The sequence below is a fragment of the Tyto alba genome, unplaced genomic scaffold (genome assembly GCF_018691265.1).
Source record: "Tyto alba isolate M040663 unplaced genomic scaffold, T.alba_DEE_v4.0 Super-Scaffold_13, whole genome shotgun sequence".
Classification (NCBI taxonomy): Eukaryota; Metazoa; Chordata; class Aves; order Strigiformes; family Tytonidae; genus Tyto; species Tyto alba.
The window spans coordinates 12,240,157-12,265,637 of record NW_024881275.1 but is presented as its reverse complement, the minus strand read 5'-3'; the positions used below and the strand labels follow the sequence as shown (position 1 = coordinate 12,265,637).

Genomic DNA, 25,481 nt, shown 5'->3' with positions numbered 1-25,481 from the left:
ACAGAGTATACATATACAGAGTCTATATATATATGTATACACACACACATTGTATATGTATACTATATACACACACTATGAAAAGTTATAGGTATATACACATATGTATATGCACGTATATGTGTGTATAAATACACATAAAATATATTTTATATGTACACATACACATGTTTTAGAAATGTACGTGCTTACCAATACATATTTGTGTAAAATATATATAAAGTCAATGTGGTTACTGTAAAGTTTGCTTTTTATTATCACAAATTCACTTATTTCAGCATATCTTTAGATGCATTACTAACATGCAATTATTATGCTCTCATAGAAGAGAGACCAGGCCATACAGTGTTATTTACAGCACTTTCATATCTTCTCTCTAGGTTTTGGCTCTACTTTTTCAGCAGCTGAGGAAAGTGTAATGATGGTACCAGCCTCTCCAGAAAATATCAGCAAGCAGTACAAAGTCAGCAGTCAGGCAAGGACAGGATATATTTTCAAATTTTTTCATTTTTCAAATGAAAGAAAGAGTGCCTTACGCAGCAGTAAATTACTAAGGCCTTTTAAAATGTAATTGTTATGCTGACTATGGTTCCTGAGAGTGGTGGTCATGATGGGAACACTCAAACTCTTTGTAATCATAGAACCACTTTTGCTGAACAAAGGAGGCTGCATCAGCTATTGGCAATCTTAAATTCTGGACTTGAAGCCTTCATCTGATGTATGAAATACTTACCACACTTATAAAAGAAATGTAAACTCCATGGAGGAGGTTCAGCCAATCTATAAAAAGTAGATTGACCACACTCAGTCATCTGATGTCTTCCATATGCTGAGTTCCAGAAAATGCTACCAGGCATCTAAGTCCCAGTTGTAAAATCTTATTTTACTTACTGCAACATAGATACACTTGAGAGGAGGCAAGCAGAGCTCCCTTCTGCTGTGAGTACCCCCTTTGAAATACTGGCAATTCCTCATGTGAAAGTACTCTAGTGATGATGTTTAACAGTGATGCCTCCTTACCCACACCATCTCCCCCCAGGTCTGTAACTGACAAGACTGCTTTGTCTGAATCTAAAGTAAGGATACTGTGTAAACAGGAGCAAAGTTGACTCATGATAAATTTGGCCTGAACCATTACATAGCATATGGACAGGTGACAAACTGATCTATGGTTTTTGTTCACCATTTACTGAAGGGCTTCGCTGAATTGAGGTTTGCTTGTCATGGTTTGAGCTCAGAGGGTAACTGAGCACCACACAGCCGCTCATTGCTCCCTTCCCTACCAGCAATTAGAAGAAAAAATAAGCCAGGCTGGGATTCAAGATAGAACAGGGAGGGGCAAATCACAGCAAAACCATGGGCAAAAGGCAGACTCATTAGGGGAAGGAAAAAAAGAACACAGATTTATTATAAACACTAACAACGCTTAAGAGAGTAGGACAGTGAGAAGCATTGCCACATCTTGAGAACACCTTCCCCCCACCCCTCCCTTCTTCCCAGGCTCAGCTCTGCTCCCGATATCTCTACATCCTCCCCCCAGTGGTGCAGGGGCAGGGAATGGGGGGTGCAGTCAGTGCTGCCGCTTCTTCCATCATGGGAAGTGGGGGAGCTTCTGGAACTTCTTTCCCCCTGCTCCATCGTGGTCCCCCTCTCACAGGAGACAGTCCTCCACAAACTTTCTCCGACATGAGTCCCTCCCATGGGCCGCAGCGTTCCCCACACTGCTCCGTCATGGGTCACTAACTTCCTCCGACTGGATTCCCTCCCACGGCTGCAGCCCTTCCCGAGCTGCTCCGGCGTGGGACTCCCCCGCATGCTGCAATCCTCCCAGCACTGAATTATAGCAGCGGGGCTACCTTTTCCCACAAGACCGCGGCCTTCTTTGGGCACAGAACCTTGATCATCTGTGTGAAGCCTCTCCCAGGCCATAAATCAATGTCTGCTCCACCGTAAGTCTCCATGGGTAGCAGGGGCGGCCGCCCTGCCGTCTCACCACAGGATACAGGGTGGTCTCTGCTCCGGCACACCTCCCCCCTCCTTTCTTCCTCCGTTCCTCCACTGACCTTGGTGTTCATGCAGCTGCAGCAACTCCTCCTCACAAGTTCCCCTGCCCGTCACCACGTCCCTTCTTAAATACGTGATTGCAGAGGCGCAGCTGATGGGCTCAGTTTTGGTGCAGAGGTGGAGCTGACTTGGAGCTGGGGGAGCTTCCAGAAGCTTCTCACAGGGGGATGTCCCTATAGCCCCCTCCCCTGCCACCAAAAAAACCCCACCACTCACTCAACCCAGGACAGCTACATTAGAAAAAATGCCACACAGTGAACACAGTGAAGTTCTCCACTAGCTCACCTGATGACCAGTAGCAGAAAGTGATTAGCCATTTTAAAAGGATGCAAAGTGGAGAACTGTCATATGAAAGATAGCGTAATATAAAAGGTCACTTGTGAATCATAGCTGAGAAAGTTCTAAGGGGACAACTGTGATGATCACATTTTGCTCAGTAAAAGATAATTTTAAAATAATAATTCAGATTCCTGCTATTTTTCTCTAGAAAAAAGAGTGGTTGGTGTGCTGAGGAGACAGGAAAAGCTAGAAGTTAATGCCGGTGACTTTTTTTTCCCAGCTTTCCAAAGTAACTGTAGGGTGTGCAGTTTAAAATTAGAATGTTTTGTTGCACCATATTTCCACCTTCACTGTAATTGTATTATTCTTGCTTCTGGCAGGTCTTTCATGAGTGTTTCCTGGAGCCTTGCCACAACAATGGGACATGCAAACAATTAGGAAGTGGATATATTTGCATATGCCCACTTGGATATACAGGTAAAAATTGGAGAAGCAGGTTCAGGAGCTAACATGTCTCCACACCCTTAACATGAGCAACCATAAAGAAGCAAAACATTTCAGTGCAAGAGTATAGCCTAACTAATTGGAATATCCATCACAGTTTTACCAATCATAAGTATTAAGAAAATAAATAGTTCCTCATGTTTTTGCTGAATTATGTTGTGTTTAGCAGAAAAGGATTTTGCATGGGATTACTTTTAGTGGAGTTACTGGATTTGAAAATCGTATCACTTGGCAATATTTATGATTAGCAAAAGCTGGAAATTTGCACTCTAAACAGCTAATTTCACTAGACCTGCCCATACTTCTCTCCAATGTTAGCTTCCCAGTTGCTTCAAAGCAAACCGATGAGTTAATATTCAGCTATTATGAAGAAGTGATCTCTGTTACTTGTGATATATATTAAGTGCCACTATCTGGAACTGATCAGTCTGTTGCCTGATGTGCATTATACATTTCTAATAACATTTTGTCTCAGGTCTGTGTTAAAACACTATCTAATGAAAAGTTAATAAATGTCTGGTAATGTATTCAATTAATCAATCATGTTTTCCTATGTCATCAGCATTCTTCTCATACCAAATCCCATAATGAATCCAAAACACAGCACTATGCTAGCTAATAATAAGAATAAAAAACTGTCCCAGCTGAAGCCAGGACTCATGACTTCTCTGTTTCTGAAACATTATTAAATTTTGTCTCCCTGTTCTCAGTCCTTTATTTTGCATTCTAGGATTGAAATGTGAAATGGAAGTTGATGAGTGTAAATCATCTCCTTGTCACAACAATGGAATGTGTAAAGATGGCATTGGGACCTTTATTTGCCATTGTCAACCAGGCTATGCAGGTAATTTGTTTCACTTCATAGCTCCTCTTCAGACAGTCATTGTTTCTGTGCCAAGTAGATAACACAAAACACAAGGGCTGTATAATTCCACATCCATGTATAACAAGAAAGCAGTCTAATCCACAAGTTAGAGTAAGGTTCTACTGTATGTGAATAAGTTTTGAAATGAAAGAATGAGCATTCGAGGACAGTCTGTGTGCATGTGTGTGCATGTATGCTGCTGTGTTGTGCCATTTCTGATCTGAAAAAAAAAAGGAATTAAGTTTAGAGAATTAGTAAATACAAGGAAAATGCTTGTGAGACTGAATATGGTCTGACTAGACAAAGCATTTATGCAGTTTCTTCACTGAAGCCCTATGAGTGAGTGGGCTTTTTCTTTTTTCTCAGTGTTTTTACCTCTCACCTACATGCATGTTGAAGGTATTAAAATCTGTAGGGAAAATGGCATGCTTGAGTACTTTTCCAAAACAGCACCTAATTTCTAAATATTGAAATAAACTGTTGAGGAGATAATTTTGTGTGATTAAAAAAAAGGCCTTTTGTTTTCCACCAGAAATGGTCTCCCTCGTTTTTCATGTTTATGGCTATACATTTATCAACAGCAACACTTGCTGGATTTTTTTAAACTTAAAGACAAACCATGGACTTTGCATCCTAGCATCTAATTAACACAGATGATCTCTGTAGGTGTTTGCAGCTGTGGAATCAAACATGGAATTTTATCACCTGATCTCAGTAACCTTCTGTTAGGCAGGCAGTATGGTGCTGTTCTGAGTCACTGCAGCATGCAGACCTTGACTATGTCTTGTAACCCTTGCTGTTTGAAGGTCTCTTGTGTGAGGAAGACATAAATGAATGTAGTTCCAGTCCGTGTTTGAATGGAGCCCACTGTGTTGATGGCAAGAATGGTTACCGCTGCACTTGTGCAAAAGGATTCACAGGTACACCTTTTTCTGTTGAAGTCAGCCTTCACCCTTTCTGACCAAAAAAGGTGTCTTCCTAACCCCATCCAAAGTATTTCAATCTCATTGCTATATATTACATATATGTTGTTATGGTTGTACTAGATTCCTTAGGTCCATCTAATCTCTCAGAATCCCTGTAGTGTAAGCATGGCTTCAGAAGGATTTATTAAGTGATCAGTCTTCTGTTGCTAATTTTGCCATGAACTTACTGTGTAATGTTGAGGAAATAATAGGGACATTCACACAGGTGAAAATTGTTATTTTTAGTTTTATTTTAAAAAGAAAAAATTGTAACAGCAGACAAGATGGTCTATACTAAAACTTCTCCCCATCCCCATAGTCAGCTTCCTACTGCTTCCATAGATTTCTATACCAGTGAGGCATATCTGGTGATTATGATGTTGCCAAAAAACTTCACTATAAAATCACATGCAATTTCTTCATTATTCAGTGCTTGTAACACAGGACCTCTTTCACAGCAGAAATACCAGAATCGTGTTGCTGGCTTTCACAGTTCTCCTTAAGAGTTAAGGCTCCAGCTAAATGTCTTTTGTAGCAGCTTTTCATTAGTTGCTTAGAGTAGTTTCTCAGGGGTGACTTCCTAATTCAGCCCAAATTACTTGCATGATGGGCAATGCCCATTTAAATTCCCCACAGTTTGCTGAGTGTTAATTTCTGCATCCACAAGGACCTTCCTCTAATTCTTCTGTGACCACTTAACCTCAGTTAATGGAGTAAATCCCAAACCTGCATGTCTACCCAGTGTTTGCTATTTCCCAGAAGATCAGCAACAATCCTTAAAAAACAGAGATGGGTTAGTAATCTTTCTTAGGTTAATTAAAAATGGAGCTGTGACTTTTTTCTTTTCTTCTCAGGTGCTCACTGTGAAATGGAGGTCAATGAATGCCTTTCAAACCCATGTCTTAATAGAGCTATTTGTGAAGATCAAGTTGGCACTTTCTTCTGCAAGTGCCTCCCAGGTTTTACTGGTGTCTTGTGTGAAAGAAACATCGATGAATGTCTCAGCAGACCCTGTAGGAATGGAGCTACATGCAGAGATGGTATCAACAGCTTCAGGTGAAAACCAGATGATTAATGTCATATGATTTGGAAAGTCAGATATGTTGTGGTGCTTCAGCCTTCTTAGATTTCAGCAAGGCATTTGGCAGCCTGATCCAATATACATGCTCCCCTCATGGACCCTAAAGGAGATTTTAAAAGGCAAGAAAATAAATCATAGTGTCCTCACTCTTAAAAAATTCTAAAGTAGACAGCAAAGAAAATATGCAGAGTTGGAAGTGTAGGCATGATTTTAATACTGATTTTCCAAAAGAAATCCACTTTCCCAAGCTTCAAGGGCCTCTCTTGCTTTCCACTAGAAGAATAGGTGATGACCAGTTATGTACCTGATAATATTATGTTTCTATAGCCTGGAAGACAGGAATAGTGGTACATATTGAGAATATAGGGATTAAAACACAAGCACTGATGGAATCTTCCAATCACTTATTTTTATACTTTAGGGTATCTGAATTCAGATCAGAAGTTACAAATACTGATAGCAGTGACATATACTAGATCACTGTAGAGATAGAGAGATGAATCAGCTATTACTGTCTGGGTTTAATAACTCTTTTCCTCCCCAAGGCCCCAGAATTTTTGATGCCTTTCAAACACCATAGTTTTCTAAGTACCAGAGGTTTTGGTGCCTTTCTGCTGCCTTGGTTTTCCTTTTATGTAAGCATATCCCCCTGAAAAGTCAAGTACCTCTCATCTATAATCCTGTCACCTAGAAGGCATGCTTCACTCACTCACAGGAATGCAATGATTACCTCTCCCAATTTCATATGAAGAAATGCAGGCACCGTGCTTAAGTAATGTATTATCCCTATAAGGAAGAAATACTATGCAGCTAATAGAATACAAGCATACTTAAAGGAACAACCTAAATAAAACTCCATTAATCCTGTCATATCTATTCTGTTGTTGGTTGGTTGTTTTTTCTCAGTATATGTCATTCCCATTGGTGGATCCGGCCCCATGGCCAGGATTCTTTGTTGTGACAGCAGCCACCTTTGAAGTGTGCTTCTCTTTTCTTCCATAGGTGTCTGTGTGTGACAGGGTACACAGGACTAAACTGTGAAGTGAACATCAATGAATGTGATTCCAGTCCCTGCTTAAACCAAGCCACCTGTGTGGATGCCTTGAACTCATACGTTTGTAAATGTCCTCCTGGCTTTACAGGCAGCAGGTGTGAAACAGGTACACAGGACCAAGTGTCAGAAAATGGTGGCTTGACACCTTTCTGTCTCTGGGCAAGATTTGCACTGACTGGGCTGATTTCATACAGTTTCCCCAGAAAGCAGCTAGGGTGGTGGGACTCTGAGAGGCTGAGTGGAGCCTGTGTGACTGCAGTGTTAATAAGTATAGATGCAGACAAAAAACGACATGTGTGCTATGTCATATTTATATTAATTTCTCTTTTCTAAGGCACAGTTATATCTTTTTAATACCTAGTAGGTCTATGAATTTTAATTTGTATTTGCTTTGTGTATCTGAATTACTTAGTTCTTTCTATTTCTTGTATTTCATGTAGGGCTTTGCATCACAGGGTTAGAGATTAGTTCATGGTAGCCTCGGCTATAGAGGTCCTAAAGGCATCAAATTCTGTATGGGAAAAAGGGCATCAAGTTCCCCATGGTCAGGCAAGATGGATCACACCTAGTGCAACTACCTTGATGATGCTGGTGTTAGGCCACACAATCATGAGGCTTAAATCCATTTGTCTTTTAGCCACTCCATGAAAATTTTAAAGTGTTATATTAGTAGCTGGTGAATCTTTAAACAGAAGCTGAAGAACCCATGTTGATTTTATAGAGACAGTAGAGTACATACAGGTCTTCTAGACCTGCCATCCTGTGTCAGCATTTAATAAGACCCAACTTGCAGAAGAGCTCCACTTGATACATTTACATGTGGTATCCTTGTAAAGCATGTCACTCTGCATTGAAGATCAGCACAGAAGTGCTGTTCCATACCAGTGCAGTGTGTTTCAGTAAGTTCAGAGCAGAGAAAATCTTGTGGGGTTGTTTTTTTTTTTTAATCTTCTCTCTTGCAAATAAAATGGAACCAGCTGATCACACCTTTTGGGGCTATTGGATGGCAGGTGGAGATGGCATTTCACTGACAGAGGACTGAAAAGCAAGGTTCATGGTCATTGTTTGTTAGATAATCAGCTTTTCCAGTTGTTTGTCTTCAAACCCTGTGTGTTTTCTAGCCTTGAAGAGCTCTGTATGTGGGCTGATGCTGGACTGCTATGCATTCATTCTACCTCTGATCATTTTAAAGTGAATAATTTTTGTAGATGGGTTGTATTCCATTTTATTGCATTTGCTTAGATTCCATTTGATTCTCTTTCTGGATTTTCAGGAATGTAGCTCTGAAAACTCTGTCTTTGTTGCAGAACAGTCCTCTGGTTTCAATCTTGATTTTGAAGTCTCTGGTATCTATGGATATGTCATGCTTGATGGTGTTTTCCCATCTCTTGGTGACATCACCTGTACATTCTGGATGAAATCCACTGACACCACAAACTATGGGACTCCCATTTCTTACGCAGTGGAGAATGGAAGTGATAATGCATTTCTTCTGACTGATTACAATGGGTAAATCACAGTTCTGCTTTTCCATAGCTTACAGATGTCTTGAGTTCATAAGGAAAGTGTAGACCAGAAGTCTGAATATCAGCTTTGCCTGCTTTAGTGTAGAAAAATCTGCATCCAAACTCCATAGCTGGAGTTGTCTCTTTGTTGTGTTTTTCTCCTTGCTTTGAATCCTTCAGTTTTTGCCAAATGGAAGAGTAATGTCAAGAAAACAGTGAAAGCGGGATGTTTTTTGTCTGGACTACGTTTACAGCATATTTGAATGACACATTGAGACAATGACTGAATAAAATGGAGCTCAGCACTCACAGTACTTGTGTTGTGACTCCAAAAGCAGGGATGGACCCAAGGGGCAAGTCTAAGAATCCACTATGCAGGCATGACTTGAGTCTTCCTGTTTTGGTACAAAATCTTATTTCACCATGCTTTGCATGTGATAACCCTAACTTCCAAGTTCTCAGAGAGAGAGGTTGCTTGTATGATGATCTTTCAAAAGAGATTTCTTGTATGATGTAGACACGGTTACCTCATTTGGCAAATAACATTTCTTTGACTTATGTCAGACAGTTCTTGCTTTTAAGGTTGCTGCATGCAACTGAGTATCCATCTTCCTTCCATGCAGCTGGGTTCTGTATGTAAATGGCAAAGAGAGGATCACAGACTGTCCTTCAGTGAACGATGGTAATTGGCATCACATTGCAGTCACATGGACATGCACAGATGGGGCATGGAAAGTGTACATCGATGGAAAACTGTCTGATGGAGGCAGTGGGCTCTCTGTTGGATCAAAAATCCCTGGTATGCTTTATTTATATTACACCAGATCTGTTGCCTTCATTCTGTTTTTATTGCAGAATTTGCTGTGCCTACAAGGAAATGTTTATTTTGGTGTTTTTAGTATGTTTTCACATTTTCAACATTTATGCAGGGCTCATGTTTGCTGGTTTTGTTCATGACGACAGTTCCCTCAGCCCCGCTGAAGACAAAGTGCACATTTCTGGGGTAAACTAGTAGGTAACATGTTTTGGGGGTGACAGAGTTCAGTCTACAAAGGAGCCTGTATTGAGCTGATTTTGGAACAGTTTTGTGAGAATAGGTTTCTCACACAACAAACTTAACTGGTATTTCCCTTACAAATGTGTGCTCAGAGTTGATTGACTTAGCCTTCTCCTGATACTTTCAGACATCTTTGTAAAGTTATGTTTGCATTTTTCCCTAACAAGGTGGGGTTTGCTATTTCATTGTTTCCTGTGATTGGCAGTCTTTCCAGTAATATCAGAAGACATGAAAAGAAATACCTTCAGCATTAGAGTGCTGCAAAGAGATTTGGTTTTAATAGTGTTTTCTTACTACCACCATCTGAATTTAGATAGAATTTCAAAAGACTATCCATATTAAAAAATAAAACAGTGAAGCATTTTAGTCTGTGTACCTTATGCTTGCCTCTGTCTTTCCCAATTACAATGGAGTTATCTCCAGAGGCAAGACCTAAGGAAGTGTGCAGTCTCCATTACTTTTTTCCCAGGCCCACACACCCTGTGACATACAAAATGCATGTCCACATTATCCGTGCTGCTGGTCAAGGAGAGGAAATTTAACTTGTATGGCATGTCAGAACGTTGACTGGCTAATCACCAGGATGTTTCTTAGGGTTTGGAATCAAATTTGTTCTCTCTAACTTTCTAAGCTTTTGTTTAAAGCAGGAAGCGCAAGCTAGTACTGTAAAATATGCCCCACCTGCTCAAAACTGCATTTTGCATTGCTCTCTCATACGCTTCAAGTACTGAGCTAGAACTGGTCTCCCAGAGCCAATACCATTCCTTAAGCAACTGTGTAAAGTTTCTGCTCTCATTAGCATGAGTTTAGCATTAATGTGTATTTGAGAGTCACTTCCAACTTGTTACTCTCACTTACCTCAGTCTAGCATAAGGCTTCCCAGAATTTTGCTGAGAGAATTTGTTGCAGGTGGACGGCCTCCTGCACTACAAAATTTCAGTGACACAGGGTAGCAAAAGTTTTGTTTTGCTTAGTTTTTAATCTTCCTATGGGAATCCCTGCTGTAAGGCTTTGTTTCCTATTTCTGTTCTAATTCTCCCTGAGTTTAGGTGGTGGTGCACTTGTACTGGGTCAAGAGCAAGATCAGAAAGGAGAAGGATTCAACCCAGCTGAATCTTTTGTGGGCTCCATCAGCCAGCTCAACATTTGGGACTATGTCCTGTCTTCACAGGAGGTAAGCACAGGGCTCTGAGCATACGATGAACATTTGAAGAGGCGTTCCAAGTTAGCATATTGGTTAGACCTCTGTTCCCACAGAAGTCAGTGGGCACCAGATGAAGCTCTGACTGAGGGTAATAAGCTTAGAGTAGCTTTAATAAGTAGAAGTAACTTTAAACAAAATTAGGTGTGCTAGAATTAACACTGAGTCACCTTCTATTTTGAATAAGCCTTTCTGTTTATGTAGCTTTGAAAGAGAAAGGAAGGCATACACAAAACCCAGCAGTCCTGTTAGAAGAGGGAGAAAACCCAATGGAACGAGCTAAGGTTACATTTCCCTCATTCTGCTGTGTGAAGGCACCAGTAAAACTTCAGAGGAGACGCATCAGAATTTCTGTCAATGCATTAGACACTGTGAAAAATCTGATCTGTATAATCCTAGAAAAAGTCTGAATGGGCAGCATGACTGAGTATTCAGGTACCAAAAATAAAGGTTCGGCACTAAGCTTTCACAGAGTTAAAAAATTAGTGTGGATCAAAAGATGTCTACAAGGACAGTGATCCCTCAACATCTCTGGGAGACAAGCTTCAGTGCTCACTTATCCTCAGAGTTAATTTTTTTTCTTTATATCTCGTTGGGACCTCCCACTTCCTTTTATGACTACTGCTTCTGTGTCCCACCATACACTGCTGTGAAGAGCCTGACTTTGTGCTTCATTACCTCTGCATAGGTACCAGGGGCTGCTGTTAGGTGTCGTCAAAGCTCTCTCTGCTCTAGACTGAACCAGCCTTGGTCCCACAGCCTCTCCTCACAGGGCAAATGCTCCAGCCCATCACCTTTTTGATGTCCTCCCCTGAACTTGCTCCAACTTGTCAATGTTTTTGTTGTACTGAGGAGCCCCAAATGGAATGCAGTACTCCAGATGTGGTCTAATAAGCACTGAGAGGAGGGAATAATCCCTTCCTTGGTTTTCTGGTTGTGATCCTATTCACACAGCCAAGGATGCTGTTGTTCCTCATTTATTGCCACGGTGCACAGCTGGCGGATACTCAGCTCACTGCCTGCCAGAGAGACCTTCCATGGTCCTCTACCACAGAGCTGCTCCCTCTTCAGGCTTTCCCCAACCTGTATTGTTGAGAGATTTTTCCTCTCCATTTGTTCCTGTGGAATTTCCTGAGGTCTGTGTTGGCCCATTCCTCCAGACCGTAAAGATCCCTATGGGTGCAGCTCTGTCCTTAAGCATACTGACTGGACCTCCCAGTTTGATACCATCTGCAAACCCAGTGACAGTGTGCTCCATCACCACTTCCTGGTCATTAGTAATTCAATCCTGAAGGTCAGAAATGATGAAACAGTTGGTAACACTTGAACAGCAAAGACTAATGTTCAAGGTTAGGGGCATTTCTTGACGGAAGGGTCTTTGGGTTAAAAGGTTTTGCTCTTCTCGTGGTGTTTTTTTAAGGTTTTACCACTATTTGGTGATTTATCACTGTTTGTTATCCATGATCCAAATAATAATAAGATTTTTTTTAAATAAATAATAAAATGAAGAGAAAAATAGAAGTAAAGCAGAGTCTTTGCTTCCAGCATCCAGATACCTCCTCTGTTTCTTTCTCCTCTTCTCTGCTACTTTGGATTTCTGTTAGGTTCAGAACTGCCCAGCAATCTGCTACTGTTCTTGGCTTTTAAAGTCACCAGTTGTTGTATTGCCAAGTCAAATCTTCAGGTTTTTGTTCACTAGCAGTTTTGAAGCTGATAAGTATACATGTGATTTTACAGGACACACTGTTGAAGAGGTTCAGTGTGATTTTCTGAGTCTTTCTCAGTAGTTACCTCTCTTTAATGACAGGCCTGATAAAACTATCATTTGCTTCAAATGCAATACAGTTAGAATGAGGAAGAAAATCCTGCCATTCATTTATGCATCCATATTACTCATCTGAAAAGGCAGTTGTGAGACCAAACAGGGAGCTGAGCCAAGTAAGCTTCCTATAAAATTTTCAGCTCATTCAACTCAGACCTTGGGATAGCAAATCCCTGTCATTATCTGTTGTTATCAGTTGTGTTGTAACCATCTGTAACTACTCAGTAAGTTTTACCTTCCTAATCTCATCCATAAAGGAAGGGGTGACAAAATGTGTTGCCCAGTACTTTAGTTGCTTATCCACTTGTGCACTGACTTTGTATAGGTAAACCAACAGTCTGGTTGAATGTGAGAATAATTCAATCTGAGGTTCATGGTGTACCTTCTTTGCTCACAAAGACAGAGTGTAGCACAGTTTTCTTGGTAGTAGATTTCATCCACTTGAGGCTTGACAGAAGCCAGTCACCCTTCTGAAGAAGGTGGTTTTCCGACTGTTTGGCATGATCTGGGCACACCCATGCTTTCTAACCAGCTATCTGTGCTCCAAAGCCATGCTGGGTGTATTGTACGGGTAGGCTGGCTGTGCTGAGGCTTATGCAGTCCATTGAGCTGCTCATCTTTGCTCTTCTTAAAATGCATTTTTTTCATGCTGCTGAAGGAAACATTCCCTTCTCCCTGCCAGGGAATTACTGAAATGACCCTCCAGCATAGAAGAGCCAAAGAGTAGGAAGTAGTCTCAGTAGCCTAATTACTAACACGTTCTCTTAATTGTATAACCATCTTTTCTCCATAGACCACTTCCTTCTCTGATATCTTAAAAGAAGAGGAAATCCTTAATTATCCCCTTTCCTGTGCATTTGTCCTCCTCAGAGTACATATGGTTTTTTTAACAGTTGCATGGCTGAGATATGATTGCATGTGCTCTGATAGGGAGAAGCATAATGGTGAGTACTGTGGCAATAATACACCATAGTCCCAGTCACCTTCTGGCACTATGTTTCCTTTCTGCTCCTGGAGTTATAGTGAACAAAGGCAATGCAGAATGAAACCAAAGACCTGGTCTTTCATTCACAGTTTTAAAACACTTTTATGTAGCAGAAATCTCCCTGAGCATCCAGTGGAACTAGATGGCTGCCTTTTTTACAAATGTTGGGGTTGGGACATCTGAGCTCCTTCCAAAGGATCACTATGGAATATTCATGTGACATCCCATCATTAAGAGCCTATCTGCGTATTCCTACTATTGCATATAATTTACACTGGTGTCTGAATAGCTTAAAAGTGCTGTGCCATCTGGAGTTGTAGTCCCCAAGTTCCTTCTATTGGTGGCCAGATATATAATAATGTTACTGTGTTTAATAGATTCTCAGAGCCACAGTGAAGACATAGAAACATTTTTACCTTACTGAATTTTTTTTTTTTACATTAAAATATAATACTAAAACAGCTTAAGGATTCCCATGGGCATTTCAGTTTCTTGTAGTAAGAATGCAAAAGAAACAAAAGAAACCCCTAGTGGTGCCAGTTAGAGGAGTTATGTTTAAGTGGAAAACTTTCCCATCAAAGATACTTGACCAGATCTGCTCTCAAGATATTAATCTGCTTTTGATCTAAGAGTGTGTTTCTTCCTCCTATCCTTAGTTTGCCTATACAATTCAGTACATGGTTAGTTATGGCCCTGTTCTGCTTTGGTTGAAGTCAGTTCCAGTACTGCTGTCAGTATTGGTGTGGGTAGGCCTTGCCTGCAGTGTTTTGAGGAGCCTAGTGCATTGAACTGACAAAACTCATGTCCTGAAAACAACAAATTGCTTTTATTAAACTGCTCCTTTTTGTGTTTCTGTTCCTTAATGGTGGTGCAGTGCTAGCAGATCTTGCAGAATGCAGATCTTTAAGTTCCTTTTGGCTCCTATTTGATGTATTTCTGCAAATACATCGTTTTCTCTTTGTGTTGCATTCTCATATCTACCTTTTTCCATGACATAAATACATTTTTCTTTCATGCTAACAGATGCAATTATTTTTCAAGCACCGTGCTTTATACTTTGCTTGTATGAAAAGTATTCCTTTAGATAATTCCCTCAGTACATGCCTGTCCACAGCTAGCTGGCTTATAAATACAGAATAACAAGTAGTTCAGTCAGAAGCCTCTTGTGGTAGAAAGGATGAACATCGCTTGTTCAATGATTTGTTCTAGTGTTGCATGCAGGCATGGAAGGAATTTTTTTTACATTCTTTTCCTACATGGTCCTTAAACACCTAATCACCTGTTTTAAATCCATAGGTAAAATCCCTGGCTACATCCTGTCCAGAAGAACTCCAAAAAGGAAATGTACTAGCCTGGCCGGATTTCCTGCCAAGAGTTGTTGGAAGAGTGAAGATAGATTACAAGAGTATATTTTGTGCTGGTTAGAACTTTATTTCCTAGACCCCTTTTTTCTGAACAATATTATAAGATTCTTTTATGAGGTCAAATATGCTAGCCTGCAGCCTTTGCCCTACTAACCTTCAATAAATTATTTTGATAATTTGACAGTTGGAACATGCAGTCCTTCATTCCTCAAATTCCAGGATTTTGTAACAAAAGTTCATTGGAATCTCTGACAGAGATTTATTGCTTCCCGAATTGAGAAGGGGAGAGAGTGAAGGTGTTGTTGGGTCAGAAAGAAGTTTTTCTTATCTTATATTCTGCTAATAATTGGATAGCATTAAAATACTTACTGCTTCCTCACTTCTTTTCCTACAGATTCCTTTTCTGGTGTTATATGTTGATGATTCTCAAAACCCTTTGAACCCAAGCAGGACGTAACATACGTAACAATTCCCAAAGCTTTCTCCTGGATAAACTTACACAGGATCAAACAATCAGATAATTTCTTTGTTTCACCACATAGCTGTATCTCTTACTATATGCATATATTTTGTCCACAGATTGTCCATCTTTGCAAGGATCCATACCACATCTGCGGGCCTCTTCTGCTGATGTAAAGCCAGGGTCAAAAGTGAGCCTTTCCTGTGACCCAGGCTTCCAGATAGTGGGAAACTCTGTTCAACACTGCCTTAACCTGGGACAGTGGACACGGCCATTTCCCCGCTGTGAAAGTGAGTTGTCTCAGCCGGCTGGCAGGATTAGAAAACCCTAGCTTTTATTTGGATTCCATCACTATTCATGGCCTGTTTATCCCTATAGCTATGATGGACTTGAATCCATCCATGTTACAGCATATACATATATGCTTAAAACTAAACTCATGTTTTACTGAGCAGGAACTACACCATGATGGATTCGGCCATCTTCTTCAGTCAGTTTCTAATGCCCGTGGCAGAAATGAGTATATTATGGACCAGCAATCTGATACTCTGAACTTTCCTCACCAGTGGCACCAGGAGCGTGGAAGATGCACAGGAAATTCTAGAATATCTCTGTGATTTTTAAGTGTCACTGAGAACATCTGGTTTGAAGTAAAAGTCTCAGTGCTAGTATGTTATAGAGTCATTTCTTTAAAGGCAGCAGATATTTCTGTCAAGACTTAGAAGTGCTCCAAGACTTACAGGATTTCTTCTAATAAACTGGACTGTATACATTCAGGTTGCCAAGGTTCTTTGATTCCTGTTTTCCTACTCCTGCCTTCTCCTTTTCTTTGATTCCCCTCTGCTGTGACTGCACATGTGACTGCAGTTGCATATGTTGGAGCTGACTATAGTTTTCACTTCAGCAGAATAGTAAATTTGCTCCAGAAGTAGGTATTGCATGATCCCAAAACTGATCAGTGGTTTGGGGAAATTATCAGATTTTTTAAAAATACCTTAAAAATAGTTTGATCTAGATTTTATGCAATTTTCCTCTTTGTTCATTTGTTCATAGCACAAATCCAGGATCTGTCTCCTCTTCTTCCTAAAGAATAGCATGCATGTGAGCATTTACCCAAAAGCAGGTCCTGCTGGGCAGAGCATAGATTCACTGACAGAGACAGGTTTGTTCTTTCTTGGTGTGTTATCAGCGACAAGCCACCCGAATCCTCTTAGTATTGTCATCTGATTTCTCTATATTGGGTCAGGCAGTTTTACCTGTTGAGCAGAGGGCTCGGACAGAACAGGATTGACCTGCCACAAACATGCTGGGTGAATGAGGGGCCAGACTCGCCCACCGAGCTTTCTCAGCCTGTTCCACAAGTACCTGATGAATGAAAGTGGGTTGAAGATAGCTATTTCCTGCATAAAGAAGTTTGTAGCAGAAGATGTGGTACAGAAAAGGTTCTGCTGCTGAGTGAAACAGGCTCATTGTAATCACTGCCTTTACCCACCAGTATCCATTTCCTCTTGCAAAGACACCCAAAACCACAGGTCCCCATCCCCTGACAGCCTGTCTTTGCTGCAGGCCCTTCAGTTCTATCCCTCTACAGCAAGTACTTGGTTTCCGTTACCACAGGCTCTAAACACTTGACAGTGTCTTATTGTGTGTTCCTTGCACATGGCTGGGGAGCAAGGAGTTGCTACAATCCATGTAGTTACAAAGATGAGCTGTGTAGCTGTTGGAATAAGTTCATGTCATCTTGATTGAAATGAAGATGCACAGAAGCAGTTCTGCTAGAATAAATAGCAACGTCCAGCAGGCAGGTATGGTTGATGCCTTCTTCTGGCACAGATGGAATCAGAAGGGCTTATTTACTATAGTCAAAGTGATGCCCAGGGTAGTATGTGAGGTCAGTTTCAATCTTTCCATCATTCATGCACTCCCTGGTCTCAGATCAGTACTGTAACCTTTTAGCAGTAATCTGTTAGCTATTTTGCAGCATTCAAACACGGTAACGTTGAGCTTGTTTTCCAGTGAAGGGAAGTAACAGGAACCTCCATGGAGGCAAACTTACTTTTCGTTTTTACTTAAAACTCACAAAGGCTCATTGATTATCAGGGGAAGTGTCCTGTGACTGAAGAGCATTTTCTTAGATCATATTCACAGATGTCTTCTCTAGAGCTAGCAGAATAGCAGGAGCTGGAGACTTCTGCTCAGTCTTTGATTGACAAGTGCCCACAAAGACCCTCCACCAGACCTGGAATCACTTAGCTATCTCAGAAAAGGCTTGGGCCCTCTTGTGGTTGGAATTCCAGTTGCAGAGAAAAAATCTCCAGTGGTAGCTCTCATGTGGAATTATTCTGAAGTTAATCTGTGTCTGCTCTGCTAATTTATGTGCCCTCTTTGCACTCATGTTGCAGGAATCAGCTGTGGCGTGCCCCCACCTTTAGAAAATGGATTTTATTCAGCTGAGGACTTTTTTGCTGGAAGTACTGTTACCTATCACTGCAACAATGGCTACTATTTGTTGGGCGACTCCAGGATGTTGTGTCTGGACAATGGGAGCTGGAACAGCATTTCACCATCTTGCCTTGGTGAGATGTGCTATACATGTGTCTGCATGGGCTGGTGATCTCACACTTCTCCTGTGCCCTTGGGTTTGGGTGGGATTTCATTTTGAAATTGTGAAGGCTGACCAGAGTCTCAGAAATCACACTCTAAAATGTTCACGTTTCTGAAATACCGTGCTCAGCATTGTGTGAAACCAGAACTACATTCTGGCACCTTTCTCCCTCAGTCCTATCATGTGCCCCACCCACTAAATAAGCCTGCATTGCACTCCCAGCCTTTCTCCTTCCATGTTTATTTAGCCCAGGAGTCCTTGCACTCTGTGCTTCTAACCCATGTATTTCCTTCTGCTTCAGTATGCTGTCAGTGTCGCATACTCTCTGACCAGTTTCTTTTAGATGTTCCATGTGTGGAGGTCATAATGTTTAATACCAAATTTACTTACTTGAAGATAGTTGATGCTCATAGTATTTCTGATCTAGCAGAGTGATACAAAATATACTCCATAACACAGTACAAATGAACACAAGTTACACTTAGCAAAATATCACAATTGCAATACACAGTTCAATCACAATAGCAATATGTTTCCCATTACCAGTCTCTACAATACGCTCACCATCATGACACTGGGCATCCCCAGTAGCTGGGGATGAATATATGGGTTGAAGCTAGCTCAAGCTCATTGCTGGTTGTCTGGTTTTTATACTCTGTGTTGGCCTGACGCACATACTCAGTTTCTCCTGCTGATCTGGCTAATACAGGGAGACATTCACAATCTTTTAATGAACTCTGGGAGAAGCATTTACACCACCAGTTGATCCACTCAACTGTTGATAGTTGCTTACCTAAAACAGAGGCCACCTTACTGTCCCCTTGTGTTGAGTCAGCTTCTTTGTAACAGTAGTAGTCAGTCACACCCCTCATTATTCCCTGAGCTTCAGGGGCAAATTACCTTTGCCCATCTTGTCAGAGCCTTCTTCCATTGTGGGCATTTATTGGTCAGTCACACACACCTGTCATCAAGATACTGCAGCATTAAGAGTGCACTTACAGACACAGGTTCACATAGTTGCTACACCATAACTTACTTCCTGGTCAACTGAGTCTGGTGTGACAGATGTAGCTGCAGGAGCTGAAAGGTGAAACAGACCAGCGTTGTTTTGCATGCAGAAGACTGAGTGTCACTGTTCTTATAGGGCCATGTCTCCAGCAAATCCGTGCTGGAATCCACTAGCTAGTTGTACTTGGTTTGCTGCTGTCTTAGTCTAAGTCATGCCTAACATGAGAGTTGCAGGGTAACAACCTGGCAAGATTTGTGTTTGAGTAGACTACGTAGGTATGGCACATAGTTTTTTCAGTCAAGACAAGCCAAAGAAAAACCAACAGTCTTTTACTTCTGCCAAAATTCACTTTGGAGTAGGATCCATCTGGTCTCATAGCATCCTGTCTACCGGGACTTCTTCAGAACCTCCAAACAGACTATCCAGTCTGTTGTTTCTCTCTTTGCTTTTCTCTTTTGTACTTTATACCAAGGCCTAAAAGATGAGCAGGCTCAGAGCAGAGGCTGCAAGACTGTCCAAATAGTTTGACGTCTACAATTGGAAGCATGATAGTGAGAACAAAGAGCCCTGTGGGCCAATTTCCAGCTTGCCTTGTCTCTCATAAAGCAGAGTAGACTAAGGGGAAAATTAAAATAAGAGTGTCTTGCGCACCCTGACCCGCCCTTTACCTTTCTGATTCATGCTCCAGGCAGATGCTAATAAAGCCTGGTACACCTATACCCTGGGGCATTCCTTTTGCTCTGTTATGGATCTGATTCGTAGTGTCCTTCCACTGTTCCTTGCCTTTTAAGATGTTACAGGAGGAGCAGTCATTCCAGTTCTGCTGTGGTAGCACTTTGCATTCTTCTGATGCTTATGTAATTGGCAAGTGTTTTGATTTTAATGTACAGTTTTCATCCTGAACGTCAGAAAGAAACTCCTTTTTTTTTTTTTTCAGAACATTGTTGGGTTCTTTTCATGCTGGCTAGACTTATTCAGCAATGAAGAATAAACACACCAATTCAATAAATTTCATTGCTTTTTTAACCAAGTTGCTTTTTTGCCTGGAAATGGACAAAGATCTCCAGCTACAGGTCTGCATGGTATACCTAGTTCAACAGCTGTCCTGTAGCAGAGCTTTTAAAGGAAGAATTGTTCTATCTCTCTCTAACAGTCTAGTTTATATAAAGAATTTTCCCTGATGCAAGCATTTTTCAATTAGATACTTTGACCTTTTTCAATTTATTACTTGTTTACATACCAAGAACACTCCTATACAGTCAGAATTTGAAAGCTGATATGAAGCATTCTGGAGTGAGGGATTTTTTTTTTTTTTTTTGCTGTACAATACCAAGCCACATGGAGCATAAATCATTAACTGACATTTCTAGACAGTGCTATAGTACAAATAGTTAATTTTAATAACTAATATATTTAGAACTCATTTTAACTTTTCTGGCAACTGCAGGCACTTTTCATTCCTAGACTAATGTAATTCTCTTCAGCAAAGATGGGGTTCTAATCAGTTATATTTTATGTTCAGAGTATTTCCCATCTTGGCTGCTTTCCTGTCTTCAGGTGGGAAGCTTGAGATATGGAGGATTTCCCAAGCAAGTGTTTAATGCAGAAGTCCTCCCTCGCAGGGTCTGTCTATACTGTTAGTAACAGCACATGTGACTAATGTGTTGTTCTTTTACTACTATAAATCAGTACATCTGCACTGGTGTCTGTTGTTCTACTACTTGGAAACTAGATATTTTTTGTGGAACCATTGACTGAAGGTTAGTAGGATTTGTCTCTGATTTTCTCATGTTTCACAATACTGTAAAGTAAGTTATATAGAAAGCATAAATATTAATTTAAACACTAAATATTTTTACTAATGCATCAAAAATGTAATTGAAGTAGGAGTTATTTTTAATTCTACTAATTAAAGTGATTCCTCTTGACAGTGAGTCAGAAATTTAAAGCAGATACTTATTAAAAATAACACCCTAGAGATATCTTTTTTGTGTTTCTTTTTTGTAGATGTTGATGAATGCGCTGTCGGATCAGACTGCGATGAGCATGCATCTTGTGTCAACACAAATGGATCCTATGTTTGCACTTGCATCCCTCCTTACACAGGAGATGGTAAAAAATGCACAGGTATGGGAAAGAAAAACATCAGGCTAGCGTTTCCAAGGTTCTGTATAGGCCAGTGTCCTGCCTCCCACTGTGGAAGACAGTTGACAGCAATTGATATCTAGGGATTGATGTTGTTATCTAGGGAGGCTCTCATCTCCAGGTCACTTTGACGTGAATGAGGCTATGATGAAGGGTCTTGAGAACTTGCCTCTTCATATGGAGACAGCTATCATTGGGATTCTGCTTTGAGACATACGCACGTGCAAAATCGTCTTGCACGTGGAGTGCATGTGCTGAAGACCTGGAAAAGCTGCATGCCACAGCGTGTCAGTTCCCAGAACAGAGATGTGCAGTGAAGGAATATTTGAATATAGGCATCTGAGTAGGACTTGAGCTGACTGTGGAAACATTAAGCAAGGTAACTGCACAAAGATGACAAGACAGTGGCATAGATTGGCATAAAAGGTAGATTTCATGTTCAGAGATCAACATGCTAGAATGCTTTCCCTCACAGAGGGAAAAGTGACTGTGAGATGTGTTTGCGTCTGACAGTGAATGCAAACTCAGTTACAGAGGGCTCTTCCACATCAAGATTAGCTTATTTGCATGAGTCTTCAGTGCCTGTCACTTACATACAGAACAGAGAAAAGCTGGTAAGGCTGTAAACTACTTAGGAGTGTTTTCCATGTGTTCTGCCTTCTTACTTTCAGAAAATTCCCAAAGCTATCTCCTGCAACTTTTTTATAAAACCTGGTACTTAGTTATATTATCGTTAGTTTCTCTCTTCCTCCTCAGAACCAGTGAAGTGCCATAATCCAGGAAATCCAGAGCATGGCCATTTACACGGGGACACTTACAGTGTTGGCAGTGAAGTAACATTTTCCTGTGAAGAAGGGTTTCAGCTAACAGGCGTGACTAAACTTACATGCATGGAGTCTGGAGAGTGGAACCTCCCAATACCGTATTGTAAAGGTGTGGTTCCTAAGGAGAATGCATATTGTAACGTGTGTTGTTAGAGAGGTGGAAGGGGGAAAGTAGTAGTGTAGACCCCTTAGAGACCACAGCTGCTAATGAAACCTGTCTTATCAGACTTCGGTCCAAGTCTTGAAGTCTCTGTTGTCTTAAGAGATGCAAGCACCAGCTGAAGCTTTTCCAGCAGTTGTCTTATTCATCATGGTACTCTTTTATGCAGATTCTCCAAAGTATCAAAAGTGCAGACTCATCTAATTTAAATGCAAGTATTAAAAGTGTCTTTCTTCTGCACCCAGCCTCCCATTTTCAGGGAACTTGTAGGAACTTAATGTCTTAAAGATCATTAACTGTGTTTCAGTGGATAAAAAGCAACCAGAGAGGACAGGCTGGTGCACATACATATACATGGTGCAATTGCAGGAATTGTTTCTTTAGAAAACCAGAACTAATGAAGTGAAGCAACAGAGTAAAGTGAAGGAGTGACAAAGACAATGTCAAAAAAAAAAATTACTTCATCCATAGGGATGAGTGGATGTGGAGTCCTCTTGACAGTGAAGCATGTGGTTTGTAGAACAGTTCAAACTACTTATTTCCAGTTCGTCCAATTTCTCAGTAAGGTGAAGTCAGATAAAGAGCCCCAAATGCCAATTATAGCTTAGTCAAGAACCCAGTGTTACCTAGGGCTTTATAACTCTTCAAACCTATTTAGAGAAAACAAAACAAATCCTGATTTTCTCTTCTTTTTTATTTGTGTTGTATCAACCTCTCTTGTGATCCTGTCTTTTTAAAGCTATATCCTGTGGTGGTCCAGTTATTCCAGAGAACAGTGCCATTTTGGGCTCAAATTTTACATACCACAATAAGGTGGTGTACAGGTAGGAATTCAGTATGTTTGAAGTGCTGTGTTAATAATTGATTGAAAATCTGGCAACAAATGAGAGTATGGCTGAATTGAGAGAGTGACTGAAATGAAGGAGAGGAACAAGATGGGATTAAAGTAGTGGAAAGACGTTTGGTTAGAGCTATGGCTATTCACTAGCAGAGCTGAATATTTACTCCAGTACTAGCTCGCTGTACCCTGTGGAGAAAGATGGTATATGCAGGTGTGGATGAAGAGAGAAAAAGGATGGCTGATTATGTTGTCCATAAAATGCTCTGTGTTTGATAGCAGTTCTTTTCTTCTAACTCAGATGCAATGATGGATACAACTTGGTGGGTGAAAAGGAAATTCTGTGCCTTGCTAGTGGCATTTGGAATCATCCTCCCCCCTCCTGTGAAATGGTGACTTGTCCTAGCCCACAGCATATCAGCAATGGAAAATACACACTCACTGGCACAACCTACCTTTCCTCTGTATCATACACCTGTGACAATGGATACAGGTAAATGCAGGAACGTTCCTGAGCCAAGTGCAGACAGCACGCCTGCTAGAAGTTCTAGCTTATGTCTGAAAGAGATAAAGCTGGGATTGTTGCTCAGAAAAACAAAATATTAACATGGAATTTTAAAAGCCTTCTTTATCTTTTGAAGGTTCTCTCTGTATTTCATCCTAAATTGGAGCAATTGAAGAAGGTCATTCAGGATTTGCTATATATGTATAAGTGCAATGCTTTCATTTAACCATCAATAATATTCAGAAAAATAGTTGTCATTATTTTTGAAAGTTTTAATTTGTCTTTAAAGATTATCATACCCCTACAGCTTTATCACATACCCAATACTATTTTTGCTATTGTTTACGATTGCTTTGGTGAAAGAATCTTCTGGAAGTTAGTAATTTACTCCTTGAACTCTTTGTAGTAGTTATTTATTCTAGGCTTTTATTCTGTTTCATGTAAGTAATTATATTGGAAACACATTTTTAATATGCTGCAATTAAAAATGAATACAGTAATGCTGTATCCAGAGATGTGGCCTTAAGTGCAAGTTTCTTCATCTTCTGATATATGCTTGTACGTCTGGGAGATTTACTCTGACATAAGTAGTCTCAAATGGACCTGTTTAGGTCTGAAATTTTTGTGTATTTTTCTGCTTTAAAAATTCATTTGTCCAGGTACAGGCAGGCAGGTTAGATGTGCTCATTTGGTGAATGTTTTAATTGTCTTAATACAGATGGCTACCTCAGCAGTAGTCCAGTGTAGTGTTAAGTCATAGATCCACAGTGTGGGCTTACCTGTACCCCACTAAACCAGACAGTGTTTTTGCCAATGTCAGTGAGGTTTTTGACCATGAACTTAGGACATACAGACAGGAAATACCACATCAGTTGTGACTCTTTCCCTTTAACTGTCTAGCATAGCTTAGTGAGAGAAACCCTCTCTCCTGTTGTCACCACTCCAGGGGAAGCCCTCCTAAACAGTGTCCCTTTAATGCATTATTTCTGGACCTAAGTGCAGACCAGTCTCTTGCTTCAAGCACCTCTTACATGGTTTTTCTCTTAAACATATTTCCAAAGGTAGGCACAGCCCACGGCCCTGACAAGGGCCTGTGCCATATCTATAAGGGCTTTACAGGTCAGTGTTGTTCTCTTCCATCAAGCCCTGAGCTCATTTCAGTCAATTATACATGGGGATCTAATACTGTTTGAGACTAAATTGTAAGGAATCAGACACCCCTGTGTAGGGCTCTCAGATATGACATGGGACCTACTGGGAATCCATAGCCAGCTGACACAGCAGCTGGAGGCCAGGGGGTTCAACCGGGCATCTCAGGGTGGTGTTGAATGCCTTTTTTTAGACAACCAAGTCACACCTTTTCTACCAATGCACTGCTGTTTTCTTAGCTGAGGAAACCAAAAAATACCATCAACTTCAAATGTATGTGGCAACTCACTCAAGCAAAATCCTTTACCTCTTAAAGAAACTGAATGCCTTTCTGTAAACAAACCTTAACTGGAGATTTTCCTTCAGTTTTCTGAGTGAAGATAGTGTTTAAGCCATTGAGTGAATCAGGTCTCAGACTGAGGCCTAGTTGCAAGTCTCAAGATTGGCATGATGTTGATGGCGTATAAATATTTAAGCACCCCATGGCATTCTTTTGTGGGTCAAAGATGGGCAAAACTACAGCAGAAGTTATGTGTGAGTCTGCACAGTGCTTTGAGGCCCCACCTGAATTCTACCAGCTCTCTCTTCAAAATAATCTGAAGACCAGCTGTTTTGACAGCATCAGCAGTGCTCTTTCATGAATGGAGGGTGAGATTCTGGCCTCTGCTGAAGTCAGTGAGAGACTCCCCTTGGTTTCACTGGGGCCAGGAAATCAGTGAGAAGCAAAGCACCTCTTTCCCTCTCTGTTCCTCACCGGGACTGAAACAGCAGTCTTAATAATGATCTTTGTGTCTCAGCCTTCAGGGACCTTCTATACTTGTCTGTGCATCTTCAGGAAACTGGAACAGCACACCTCCAGCTTGCAACATTGTCTCCTGTGGATCCCCTCCTGCCATCAAAGATGCGGTCATCAATGGAAATAACTTTACTTTTGGAAACACTGTCTCTTACACGTGTAAGGAAGGGTATGTAGATGAGCACTACTGGACTAATAGTCAGGATGAGTAAAACTGATGCACTGCTTCACAAGTCCTTTATAA

At 40.8% G+C, this 25,481-nt stretch overlaps 1 protein-coding gene across 1 annotated transcript in view; it reads left to right on the top strand.

Annotated features, from left to right (window-relative positions):
• SVEP1 (sushi, von Willebrand factor type A, EGF and pentraxin domain containing 1) overlaps window positions 1-25,481 on the top strand; it is a 129,882-nt gene that overhangs the window by 71,067 nt on the left and 33,334 nt on the right. Inside the window, exons 20-36 of the mRNA XM_033001540.2 lie at window positions 381-475; window positions 2,724-2,820; window positions 3,578-3,691; window positions 4,519-4,632; window positions 5,532-5,733; window positions 6,761-6,918; window positions 8,120-8,321; window positions 8,941-9,116; window positions 10,424-10,548; window positions 14,679-14,802; window positions 15,326-15,496; window positions 17,609-17,782; window positions 20,828-20,947; window positions 21,722-21,898; window positions 22,689-22,773; window positions 23,089-23,280; window positions 25,239-25,406. Of these exons, the coding sequence (XP_032857431.2) occupies window positions 381-475; window positions 2,724-2,820; window positions 3,578-3,691; window positions 4,519-4,632; window positions 5,532-5,733; window positions 6,761-6,918; window positions 8,120-8,321; window positions 8,941-9,116; window positions 10,424-10,548; window positions 14,679-14,802; window positions 15,326-15,496; window positions 17,609-17,782; window positions 20,828-20,947; window positions 21,722-21,898; window positions 22,689-22,773; window positions 23,089-23,280; window positions 25,239-25,406 (2,494 nt within the window). The remainder of the gene's footprint in view (window positions 1-380; window positions 476-2,723; window positions 2,821-3,577; window positions 3,692-4,518; window positions 4,633-5,531; window positions 5,734-6,760; window positions 6,919-8,119; window positions 8,322-8,940; window positions 9,117-10,423; window positions 10,549-14,678; window positions 14,803-15,325; window positions 15,497-17,608; window positions 17,783-20,827; window positions 20,948-21,721; window positions 21,899-22,688; window positions 22,774-23,088; window positions 23,281-25,238; window positions 25,407-25,481) is intronic.